Here is a 12,998-nt window from a genome sequence, read left to right as displayed (position 1 = left end):
CACACTGTCAAGAACCTGATCGCAGGGAAGCGAATTCTGAAATGTGTAGCGGCTCTTGTAAGACGGGAGGTAGGGTTGCCTTTCGGGAAGGATACCCGGGTGCTGTGTGGCTCGGTCAGGGGTGGGGGTGGGAAGGAGTCAAGGGAACCAGTGAAAATCTAATCATGTCAAAAGATGCGTTAAAACTGTGTGAAAGGGTGGTCCCTGGGCAGGGGCGGATCGGAGACTAGGCAACAGGCTGGTTGGATGTGGAGACTGATGCAGGGGAGGAGGGTGGCTCCTAGAAGGTGAGCAGGAAGGAGGGGGCGCCATCGACCGATCTGGAAAGATGGAGGAGGTAAGTGTGGATATGGACATGGGGTGGGAGATGGGGCAGGCAAGAGAGAGCGCAGAGCCATTCTTTTCGTCCCCGTGTTTCCTGCGCACCCCTGTGGAGACCGGGCAATCGTATCCGTGGTTAAAATGACCAAGGCATCATCACTTTCTCTGTGTGACACCTACATGCCAATCTTAGATGTTGGTCGGGTGGTTTTCTGGATCGACCAAGGTGCTCAGTGTTCGTGTGCTGAATTTAACTGAACTCCACTGGATTGAGCTGTGTTGAAATGGGCGAAAACCGAGGATGAGATTAAGACTCGCCATATTTTCCAGGCTAGAAGTCACAGGGCTCCTTTGCCTCAAGATGAATAAAAAGTGGGTCAGAAGGTCCCATTCCCATCACAGCGCAGTGCATTCTGGGCCCCCCCAGTTCAGTGTGAGATCTGTGTGCACCTGTGTGGAGCACCTGTTCTCCTCCGGGTGATGGAGGGCACCTGTGATTTTCCCTGCCGCTCCATGAGGGCAGGACCTACTCAGCACACATCATCAAGATATCCTGGACAACATGAGAGTCTCACCAATTCACCCAAGTCAGAAATGGGAACTGCCGAGTGGTGAAGAAATCCCTGAGAGATCGTTGCTCTTGGGAAGAAGCAGGGGTGTGGATGTGAACTAATAGTTGTTGAGGGTCCCTGATCCAAATGCAAGTACCCCTCATGGTAAAGTACATCATGAAGTGGTCCTTGGTTTTAGTCTTAGGTTTGAGAGCACTAAAGCACCCTTCCACTAAGATGCGTCTCCTGCTCTTAGAGGATAAGTAAGAATCCTAATGGATGGCCTACGCTATTTTGAAAATTGTATTGACTTTATTTACTTATGTTATTGACATTTATGTTACCAAAAGCATATATTTGTATATCTATATTTACATCTTCCTTCCCTCCTTCTTTCTTCTCTCTCCCTTCTTTCTTTCTTTCTTTCTTTCTTTCTTTCTTTCTTTCTTTCGTTCTTTCGTTCTTTCGTTCTTTTGTTCTTTCATTCTTTCTACTCTCCATCCTTTTGAAGAGTCAGTATGCCAAATATATTTAGTGTAAAAAGACTTAAGACACAAATTCCCTAATTTCTCTTGGGACAAAGTCCCCTAGTCTGACCTTCATCATAAGCAAATGTGATCAGGAAAGATGGCGGAAGCAGAACAGATCGAGCCCCTGCTCGGTGTTGGTGTTGGAGGAGTATACAGTGGCTCCTCTGTACTGTGTAGAGTGAATTTCACATTTTCAGAGATCCAAGTCTCTATCTTCCAGATATCATAGGTTTTAACTTGCCCAAAGTTTTATAAGTGACATCCACCCTCTGAAGAGGGCTTTGAGAGAATCATGAGTAGGTCTTCTAAGGAAACATGAAATCCCAATATTGGGTAGCGTGAGATGTTCTAGAATCGTTATTTATTCCCAGTTTAGCAGAAAGACCAAGTGGAAGTGCAGCTCAATATTTTTGATTCACCCCCGTGGCCCAGCATGGGGTGGCCACGCCCCATGGGGGGGGGCAAGCATGGTAATGCTTGGTGGGGAAGGGCTCATGACTTTAATAGCTGAATTTCCCAAATAGTTCACTGTTTAATTGAACTTCTTTAAACCTCCTTAAACACCTCTCTAAACAGAAGAACGTTTACAGATGTTTGCCATTTTGGAGGGGCAGAATTCTAAAATATGTTATCCTCTCTTTGGTGAGGTGATTGAAAGCATGGGGTTTGGAGCCTAGAAAGTGGTGTTTGAATTCTGGCATTGACCTCTCTGGATTTTGACCTTCACCTGCAAATTAGGGGCAAAAAATGCCTACCTCTGAGGTTTAAATGAAGCAATATCTGGAAAGTGCTCCTCATAGTGTTGGGCAAATGGCAATGATGCTTAATAATAATTGGCTATAATAATACATGGTTCTTAATAATAGTGAACAAGACGTGATCACTTCTTCATGTCTCAGACTGTGAGCCAGGTGTTTCCTGCCATGTGTGGGGTTGTCTGCCTCAGAATCTGTACTTTTTGAGCTCTTTTCTTAGCCTCTCATAACACAGGGGGATTGGCAGGGTCTTAGGGCTGAGCGGGGGCAAGAGAGGCTGCCCTGACCATCAAGGAATGGTGTGGCAAAGCCGGTCTCATCCAGGGGTGATGCTGGAGGAGTGTCGTTTGGCAGAAAAGGACACTGAATAATATTAGTAACGAATTAAATAATGGCAGCTACCAACCATAGGGTGCACATCAAATGTTGAGGATACAGAAGAGACTTCACAGTATTCCCAGCCTCCCATCATCATCCCCATTTTCCCCCAAGGCCAGAGCCTCAGAGGACTGAAGTGACAGGGACGATGGACGCAGCCCCAGGGTCTCCGTGGGCTTGGTTCTCTTTTGGCTAATCCCCGGTTCCTTCGGTAATATTCTGTCTCATGGTTTCCTGGCCTCTCCCCACGACCGTCTCTTTGATGCCCTGAGCCAGACACCTGGGGTCCGACCAGCTCTGGCTTTGTACCAGAGATCTGGAAGACCGCTCCACGAGGCTCTCTCTTTGAGTGCGCCTCGATGGGAAATAGAGTTCTCAGGCAAGAGGGGCCCGTGTGGGAGCGGTGGGTCAGCGTGGCCATGGCGGGTCCCCCGTGAGAACAAGCACGTCGAAGCTCATGGAAATAAATATCTCCCTTTGCAGTTCCGGCAGCCCTGGAAGGAACTCAGGATGCCGTTACCAGCTTCCAGCAGGTTTATCTCTGGAAAGGTGAGCTGTGGATATGTGTTTGGGGGAGAGGGAGCGGGACCCTGATTACGCGAGACTGTCTGGCCCCACCTCTCGTTCACAGGGCACTCTGCTCCCCAGAGAGACAACTGTAGAGATTTGCTTTCCAAGTGAGGGCTCTGTGTGGCATAGAAGGGTTCGGCTCTCATCAGAGAAGATACCAAACCTTAGAAAGAAAAATGGAAAGTGTGGAAACCCCAGAGGGGATGGGGGAAGGAAGCGTGGCTTCCTGTGAGGTCACGTTCGCTGCCCACAAGCTGCCCCTGCTACAGGATGGGAGCTCTGAGGCCCCAGCAGACTAGGGAGGCGTTTCCCCAGGGGCCACGGCCACGGCCACGCTGAGGTCAGGGTGAGGGGACAGGACACGTGGTGGTGCCTTGACCCTGCTTACAGGGGGTGCTTCTGGTAGTGCCCGTTTGGCATCTCCTGACTGCTTCGTTTGCCTCCTCTGAGTTCACCCAACGTCGACCAAGTGCCTACTCAGAGCCCGGGACACAGGATGGTTCAAGACATCACGGAGGAGAGGAGTCTGAGTGAAGCAGGATGAGAGGGAGAGCTAAGGCACAGCTTTCACTGTGGGGGCTCCAGCCTCGGGCAGTGGACCCTTACAAGCCATGGCCATGGGGCTAGCGGGAGGGTGAGGACAGATCCCGCCCCTACATCACTTCCCTCCTCTTCCCTTGATCCCTCCTCACCCACGTCAGGTCCCCTTAGAGACAGGCCTGTTTCTGTGCCCGCGAGCTGAGATCGTGGGAAAGAACACAGGGCATGGGGTAGAGTCCCCAGGTATGATTTCTGGTTCTGTTACCCACCACCTTGTGACCTGGTGCACATCAGTTATCCCCCGCCCCCCCCCCAAGCCCTGGCTTCTGGTGGGCAACATGGCGGTAAGAGCTCTCGCCTTCCAGGGTCGTGTGAGCACAGCCAAGGTAGTTGCAGGTGAAGTGCAGGGAGCAGCACCCCGTGCATCCGTGCTGCTAACTCATGCCAGTGGTGGTGAGGACGGAGGGAGGGCACAAGGACGAATGAGGGAGAGGAAGGAACGGAGGGTGTCCACCACGGTCTCGTTTTAAAGTGATTTAATGAGATTATACACTTCTGTCTTGGTCGTCCCTGTAAGGTGGCTATATAAGGGGGTGACATTTTATCCATTTTGCACACAGGAAAAACAAAGCGTGGCGAGGGTCAGTGATGTGCCCCCGGGGACTGCTGGGGGTGGGACCCAGACTCTGGCTCCGAATTCAGTGCTTCCTCGTTACCTAAATTTTCTGATAAATAAGCAGCTAGCTGGTGAAGAATGAAGGAATTTCTCCTCTCTAGGACATTTGCAGCGCTGAGCAGAAGCACCCACAGGCTTGTCTAATGCCCTGTTCTCCCCATAAGCTCACGCTGCTTTCCTGGAAGACAAGTTCCCAACTTGAGGGTTTTATTTAATTTTTTCAAATTCGAACACACCTACTTCCCACCTGCATGTTCTGGGATAAGTCCTTTCATCTCTACACAGTTCCATTTTTCGTTTCTAGAGTAAAATGGGAATCTTCCTCCTTGCCTTCATGGGGTGTGTTAAAGACCAATATTTATGAACACATTTCGTTAGCTGTGCAAGTGTTAATCATTTCAAAAGCGAGGACAGTCACGGTTTTGTTATTGAGAGGTTGGCTGTTGTTCCCTAAATGGCCAAAGGGTACAGTCCTCTGCCCCTGGATTTGTCCCAGATCCTGTCTTAGGCACCTGGCTGTGGACCGTGAGGATTTTCCACATTGCCACGTTGTCGATCCCTTTTTCCGCCCCAACATAAGGACAGCAATACTTTCTTTTTACTCCTAGATTCTGACATGGGGTCTCGGTCTGAGTCTATGGGATGCAGAAAAGACACGGAACCAGGGCCAACGTCTCCAACAGAACCAGGTACCGGCCCCGAAACCTTTTATATACTTGGTGTGTGGCTGGAGTCAAGATGGCGAGGCCAAGGGTCTAGTCAGTGGATGGACTTATTAGCATCGCTCTGTTACGTAGCCATGGACTGCCCTCTTAGCTTTTAACCCCAGTTATTCACTTCACAAATAGGGACAGCCATTCAGAGGCGCCATTGGCACAGAAAGCAAAGTGAGATCATGGCCACGTCAACAGTGCTACTGGAAAACAAAACAACCCTCATCCCAACACCGGCAAAAATCGATTAAAGGGAAAGTTTCATCTGACTGTGGTCAGTGAGTGTGAGCAAAAGGTACCTATTCTGGAATTGTGCAGTGAGTGGGATTTCTAGAGAGTCTTTTGAGAAAGGGTCATTTTGTGCAGCGGACGATAGAAATCCATACATCAATAGGGACAGAATGTATGTGCGGTCTCAGACGCTATCCCTAGCTGTTGCAATTGTTTCTTAGGTGGGGCTACAACTCAGGGTGGAAGCCAGAAGGAGGAAAGAGGGGAGGGGAAGGAGGAGGAGGAGGAGGAGGAAGAGAAAGGACGGGAAGGGAAGGGAGAGGAGAGGCAGGTTAGTCTATCGGCACGGGGAGACAGCATGGCCCAACGAAGGGAACACCACATTGCAAAGCAGATAGATTAGGACTTGAGCCTTTTTTTTTTTTTTTTTTTTTTTTGGCCACTTACCGCTAACTCCACGGCCATGGGCACTTTGCTCACCTGATAAGAGCCTTGATTCATCATGTGGAGAATGTACCTTGCTTTCCGCTAATCCCATCATAGATGACATGGCAGTTAAAGCCCCTGGCATATCGCCTGGTGCTTAACAGATGCCACCAAATTCATAGCCTCTTCCTCTCTCTACCCAGGGCTTTTGTCCAGATCCAATGAGATAATGTACAGAAACCACCAGCAATAGGGCTCATCCCATAGAAGTTGGGCAATTATGAGTTCATTCCGCATCCCTAAGAGTTGCAGGACCCAAGGGTGGAGCCCTGGTTTAAACTGCAGGTTCTCAGCCCCGGAGAGCAGGGTTCAAACCCCACCTCTGCCTCTATCTGCCTGTGCAACCCTCAGTCACCTTCCCTGAGCCTCGGTTTCCCCTTCAATAAATGAGAGAGGGAGCGGTACCCATAAGGCGGGGCAAGTGTGGGAATGGGAGCAAGTAACACTGAACTTGCAGTGGCGCAGAGCAGGTGCTGCAGAATTAGTGGCTGTTGTTAGGTGGTGGCAGTGATATCGGTGATGATGATCCAGCACGAAGCCTGGCTCCTAGCAAGGCTTCCTCAAAGTTCTGTCCTCAGGCCTCTCTGTTCCTGTAACTGCACATCAGACAGCAGATCCCAGTTCAGGATGGAAACTAGGGTCAGAGGACATATTCCTGTCCGATGCTGTTAGCAGTGATGTCTTCTGAACCTTCAGAGGTTTTCCAGTGGAGGCTTTAATTTTGCCAGCAGGGTGGTGGGAGTGGGGGGCGGGGGTGGGCGCCTGTGCAGGAGGCCATCCCTCCTTTGATCTCATCAAGCTCCCTCTCAAGCATTTGGCCTCGTGTCTTCTGCACCATGGCCTAGACCTTCACCTTTCTGATCTTTGCCCCAGCGTATTGGCAAATGCGTTCTGCCCTTCCGAGCCTCCCAAACACGAGGCTGGTGTTCAAGTTTATCTGCTGCCGGCCATTGTCTTCTGGCTGAAGCAAGGGTGAGTTCAAAACTCACGAGGGAGGGAGGCAGAGGAGAGCAAACCCCCTTCCTGAGCCTCCTGGTGGCGGGCCCTGCACTTGGTATTTTGTGTGTATCTCTTCTCGCAAAACTTAGGACAATTCTGCCGACCGGTATCGTTGTTCCCGCTTTATCAGAGCGATATGAGACTCCGATGCCTCGGTATCCCCTGGCAAAAGCCAGTCCAGCCCGAAGCAAGCAGCAGTGCCAGGTTTCAGACTGTTGCTCAGCTGCCTCCGAAGCCTGGGTTCTTCTAGATCACTGGCCACTCCTTGGCTCGGACGGTGTCGGCTCCAGGGCTGACTCCTGGTGGGCCCCCGGTAACTGAGCAGACGGGGTTTGGTTTGATTTGCAGAGCGAAATTTCTTATTTTTTTATTTTTTTAACTGAGCCAGTAATTTTAAATTGGGAGATTTTATATAAAAATTTAGATTTCAAGCTTCTTGGGAGAAAAACAGAGGAAAAAGCTCTGGCAATACAGGCTTCAAATTTCCGCCTGGCGACCGTCCCCCGAGCGGAGTTGAGCTGCCCCTGCCATCAGGGACATGGCTCTCCCGTTTGTGGCAGTCCCCGCCCTGCGCTGGGTGCTCGTACTGGCCCCTGCCCAGGTCCTGGGCCGCTTATGTTAGCTGATTCCCCCCCAGCCTTCGTGGTGCTGCGGGGGTCCTCGGGGCACTGAACAGGTGAATGACTTTGGGGCAATTCTGGACGTTTTGTAAAATCCATCATTATACACTATGTCAGGCCATATCTCTAAAACTATCACATGGCTCCCACAGGAAGGACCCATCCCCCTCCACCCCCCCCCCCCATCCCCACCTCCTGCCACCAGAAAGGGAGCTGGGCCCCTGCCCAAGACCTTGGAGGGATCCAGGCTGAATAGACCCAGCTCAGCTCGGTTTTCCCTTTCTGACTGATTACATTCCTGGGCTGAGGAAGATAACTCCCCTGCAGGAGGGGCCCCTTTGATCTGCTCCTCTGCAGCCTGGCCAGTGCCATTTCCGTGGCTTGTTTACCTGGCCTGTGTCCCCAAGAATGGCCTCCCCGATTCAAAGCACAGGGAGCACTTGTCCCCTTTCTGCTCCAGTGTTACTTCAGTGAGTCTGAGTGTTTGGGACACACACAGGGAAACCAGCAAGAGCAACCTCCTGTCTGGCCAGGCCTGTACCGGCCTCCTTGCCTCCCGGGGGAGTGCGAACAAGAAGGCAAGGAATTCTTCCGAATAATGCCGTGTAAACCAAGTACAAACTGAGTGGGCTACGTATTCATTCTACCGTCCACCAGACATTCTTTGAGCACAAGTGCCGTGCCCTCGGACATTCGCAGGCTAGCGAGGATTGCCCCCGTGCCAGCCATGGCATGACAGCGTAGCAAAGGCTACAATGGGGACAGGTGTCGAGTGTGGTGGGGATGCGGGGATAGGAGGATGCTAAGCGGCCTGAAGGGGTCAGAAAGGCTTCTCAGAGGAGCCTGGGAGGATCCGCCAGGCATTTCCAGCCTCTGCGCAAAGGCTCTGAGGGCAAAGCGATCGAAGGGACTTCAACTTTGTCTTCAGACCTCGTGTGTTCTTTTTCTTTCTTTCTTCCTCTGCTGTCTTAACAAGTGATATCACGGGGCAGGCATGCAAACTGCCCATTGTATAGTAAGAGAGCTTTGTTTTCTAAAAAATGTTTATTCATTTTTGAGAGAGAAACAGAGAGACAGAGTGTGAGCGAGGGAGGGGCAGAGAGAGAGGGAGACACAGGATCCGAAGCAGGCTCCAGGTTCTGAGCTGTCAGCCCAGAGCACAATGGGAGGCTCGAACCCACAAACCGTGAGATCATGACCTGAGCTGAAGTCGGACGCTTAACCGATGGAGCCACCCAGGCACCCCATTTTTTAAGAGAGCTTTTTTTTTTTTTTTTGCCCATTGTACAATAATATTAAGTTCAAGAACCCAGAAGGCTGGGGAGGCACAGAGAAGGGCGACATTGTCTCTGGGGTCTCTGCCAGGGCTAAACTTCTGGCCTTGGCAGATGTGAGTAAAGATGTCATCTCCGTTGGTGGTTTTTGTTGGTGAGAAAGTTCAGTCTTCATGAGCCTGCTCTATGGAGCATGGAAAGTGGGCCTCTGGAAGGATGCTCAAGTCCAAGGCAAATGGGGGTCCATACGGATGTGATGCCAGATCCCTGGGCTAAGGGGCATTGTAAATGGGCCCCACCTCATCCCCATGAACTGCTTCATGCCCCCAGGTAAGCGCCTATGCAAAGTCAGACCTCTCGTGAAGGGAACATCGGGCCCCTCAGCACTGGGGAGCCTCTTTAGAGTGCTACAGCACATCAGGGCAGGAGGGAACAGCATTGGTCCTTGAAGCACAGGAGGACTAGGTAGGTGAGGAAGAGGGGTGAGCACAGTCAACAGTCCTGGGGCAGCAAGCGATGTGACTGTGCTCCTGGAGCATGAATTGAGGCAACTGCAGATAAAGCTTAAAATGCAAGTAGAGCCTGGACCAAGAAGAAGGCTGCACTTCTGTCCCGTGGGCGGCAGGGCACCCAGAAAGATCCCGAAGCCAGCGATCATGGTGAGGATACGAGGAACGACTAAGGGATAGCAAAGCCGCAGCTTGCGGTGTGGGGCAGGGCAGAGTTGTCTTCACAAATGTAGGCTGCCATCTGGGAGAGAGACAGCACTTCTGCGTGGCTTCAACAGACAGGAGCATCAGTGGCTCAAAGTGACAGACCATTTGGACTCCACAAGTCCCCAGTGGTGGAGTGGCCTGCTATGGTCAGCATGGACGCGTCACACAGGGCTGCAGGGGCACCGGCCAGAAATACCATGGGGAAAAGTCCTGCCTTGGGTGCAAAGTTGAACCAGATGGCTCCCAAGGTGTCTTCCAAACTAAGATTCTAAGATCTTGCAACTCTATAATTTTAGGACTTTCTGAAAGCTTCCGACCCCTTCCTGCCTGGCTAGACTCCCAGCCCTATTGTCTCCAGACCTGTTCTGGCTTCACACAGACTAAAAAAAATGTGTGTGTGTGTGTGTGTGTGTTGTGTGTGTGTGTGTGTGAGAGAGAGAGAGAGACAGAGACAGAGACACAGAGGGAGAGAGGAGGGGAGAGAGAGAGAAAGAGAGAGAGAGAGAGAGACTCACTGTGGAGATAAAGCAAAGGAAGTTGACCCTCTCCTTCTTTTTCAGATTTGACAACAGAACTTTTCTTCCCCGTGGACCTTAAGCAGGTGGTTGTCAATGGAAGCCTACCCCTGCCCAACCAGCAGCACTGGCTTTTCAAACACCTGTTTTCCCCTCAGCAGGCAAACCTGTGGTGCCTGTCTCGTAAGTATCCTTAGAACACATCCTTCCTCTTCTGGATCCTCTGGTCAGGCAACACAGACCTAGTTTAACGACTCTTGAGAAATAGATGGGATGAGACTCAATGGCATAACTCAGGAATCACTTCAGTGTTAGTACCAGGGGTGATACAAAAGAAAGACAGGACATAACCCATCGATTCAAGAAGCTTATAGTAGAGATAATCTCTACTCTACTCCCAGAACCTATCATCCATGCATCCATCCGCCCACCCATCCACCCATCCTTTACCCAATAGGCATGTGCTATGTTTAGCATATGCTATGTTCTAAGCCTTGCATTTGACCTTGGGGATGAGAAAACAAAAGAAGATGAATAAACTATAATCCATCCTTGTGAAAAAACTGGATGATCTCACATATACCAGTGGGAGAGTCTGACATGGGAGTGGAACAGGGGAGATCATTCACAGAGTTCACAAAAGTTTTATAGTCCCATGGCCTCAGGTCTGAAGATCCCAACTGCCTCTGAGATGGTCCTGGGTAAAGATCCAGTGGAATTTTGCTCTCTCTTCCCCTGTATTCCTGAGTTCACAGCTCACTCTTCACCTTCTTAGATTCTGCTTTCATTCAGAGTCACATGGACTCCCTGTTTGGTGCACAATCGTCTCCCCAGCTAGCAGAACTCTAGTATTTTCTCCTGGGCCTTTCAGAATGGATATTCTCAACGGTCCTGGGCCTCTGTCCTCCAAGGAAGAATCTCTTCCCGGCATTTCTTCCCAGTAGATCCTGTAGAGGTTACTTTCCCTCAGGCCTCCCAAGGACCGAAACCCACTGCTCTCTTGCCTGCAGGCTGTATCCAGGAGCCCTCTTTCTGTCAGCTGGCGGAGATAACAGACAGTACACCCTTGTACTTCACCTGCACCCTCTACCCAGAGGCCCAAGTGTGTGACGATGTCATGGAGCCCAATCCCAAAGGCTGCAGACTATTCCTGCCCCACCAGCCAAAGACCCTGTTCCGGAAGAAAGGTGGGTGCTTCGTGGGATTTGCGCAAACGGCATTTCCAGTGGGCTGCTGGCTCCTTGGTTTTAGAAATATCCACATTAACTTATTCTTCTTTTTGAAATTAAGGTTACTCACGCTCCTTGGAACAATGCGACACCATTTAGAAACACATCAAGTTGACCATAGAGAATAATCCTGTTCTGCAATCGTACTCCTTAGAGAAAGCCACCATTAATGCAGCTATCAGTTCAAATTCCATTCGGCTATCTGTTACGGAAAATCCCAACAGTGGCTTTCACAAGATAGAAGTTGATTTTTCTCTCTGAGGACATTAATGCCACTTTTTTTTTTTTTTTTTTTTTTTTTTTTATGGAGTGTTTTTCCCCTGCACAGTCTCCATTTCTTCTGGGATATTATCATGCTTTGTTTACTGTTCTATCTGTGCTGGAGTTCTTTCTCAGATATCTGGTGACCCTCGGTTTTACATTCAAATGTAAGAGAGGGGCCCAGAAACTGACTGGGAAGCTCAGAGTGTGTGGTGAGAGCTCACTGCCCATGTCTAAAAACCGTGGCTAAGTTACTGATGCTAAACACAAAATTTAGCCATGCTCATCCAGGCATCTGACACAATCCTACAGGTTTCCCTGTAGGATAATCTAGTTGGGCCACACTTTGGGGGGATCCCTCAGGTCTTTATTTATGGGTCCTTCCCATGAAGGAATCTTGTAACACCTGGCCTGAGGCCATGAGCCTGACTGCTGTTGGTTTGGATGCCAAATAAGGTTGGAAGATGAGAGTCTCAATCGTCACCATGTAGGTGGATCTGAAAGAATCCCCTAGTTTCAGTGTGTGATTCCCACCACGAACGCCACCTGGTGCATCGAAGAGATCCTCTCTTTTTTGTTCTTTTCGGAGAATAAGCCTTCTATCTTCTGCAGTGGGAAGAAGGCACTCGTCTCCTGTGCAGAAGCGGGGAAGCTGTCCGGAGACCTAACTGCTTCTTCTAGAGATTGCCGGCCTATCCTGGTTTAGGCCACCTTCATCCCAGTGATGTCAATACTTAAACTTTTGGGGATTCCAGAAGGTGTATAAGGTTTCTTGTTCTTCCCACAGAAAAGTTGAGGATTCAGCTTTCTTAGCCCCTGTGTGTGCTCTCTAGCTTCCAGAGTTGTTGCTGTATGCCTTCTCCTATTCTTTGCAAGTTTTTTTTTAATGTTTATTTTTGAGAGAGAAAGAGAGACAGCAACAGAGCACAAGTCGGGGTGGGGGGCAGAGAGAGAGGGAGACACAGAATCCGAAGCAGGCTCCAGGCTCCAAGCTGTCAGCACAGAGCCCGACGCGGGGCTCGAACTCACGAACCGCGAGATCGTGACCTGAGTGGAAGTCGGACGCTCAGCTGACTGAGCCACCCAGGCGCCCCATCCTATTCTCTTTATTCTTGTGTGTGGGAGCCTTTACAAGAATCCCCTCACTGTCATTTTAGTGAGATTTGTGATAAGAACAGAGAGTAAGCATGTGAGTTTAATATGCCATCTAATTGGAAACTCTCGATCTGTTGTGTCTACCCTAATCTTCATATTTCATAGATACAACAAATATCTCTCTAAATAATATATAATTTCTTTCTTCCCCTGTGTAGTTATACTGCAAGATAAAGTGAAGAACTTTTATACTCGCCTGCCGTTCCAAAAACTGACGGGGATTTCCATTAGAAACAAAGTGCCCATGTCTGAAAAATCCATTTCCAATGGGTAAGCTACTTCTGTCCTCTCAAATCTTTATTGTTAAGACTTTTCTGCTTCCGTAAGAAGGTGACTTAATATCAACTAAAGGCACATACATAAGAAACTGTAAAACCCAACGCAAAGAGTGGAAAGGTAATGAGGAGGTGACCATATCTAAAAACCGTGGCTAAGTTACTGATACCAAACACAAAATTTAGCCATGCTCATCCAGGCA

The 12,998-nt window shown here is 49.8% G+C and overlaps 1 protein-coding gene across 5 annotated transcripts in view; it reads left to right on the top strand.

The window, feature by feature from the left end:
• TG (thyroglobulin) overlaps positions 1-12,998 on the top strand; it is a 253,423-nt gene that overhangs the window by 81,064 nt on the left and 159,361 nt on the right. For all 5 annotated transcript variants that reach the window (XM_053208437.1, XM_053208436.1, XM_027063873.2 and 2 more), the window contains 5 exons: positions 3,019-3,084; positions 4,930-5,010; positions 9,921-10,058; positions 10,886-11,062; positions 12,679-12,790. In XM_053208437.1, coding sequence (XP_053064412.1) covers positions 3,019-3,084; positions 4,930-5,010; positions 9,921-10,058; positions 10,886-11,062; positions 12,679-12,790 — 574 coding nt within the window. The remainder of the gene's footprint in view (positions 1-3,018; positions 3,085-4,929; positions 5,011-9,920; positions 10,059-10,885; positions 11,063-12,678; positions 12,791-12,998) is intronic.

This window comes from Acinonyx jubatus, chromosome F2, assembly GCF_027475565.1.
Source record: "Acinonyx jubatus isolate Ajub_Pintada_27869175 chromosome F2, VMU_Ajub_asm_v1.0, whole genome shotgun sequence".
Lineage (NCBI taxonomy): Eukaryota > Metazoa > Chordata > Mammalia > Carnivora > Felidae > Acinonyx > Acinonyx jubatus.
This window is presented reverse-complemented; position numbering and strand designations above follow the sequence as displayed.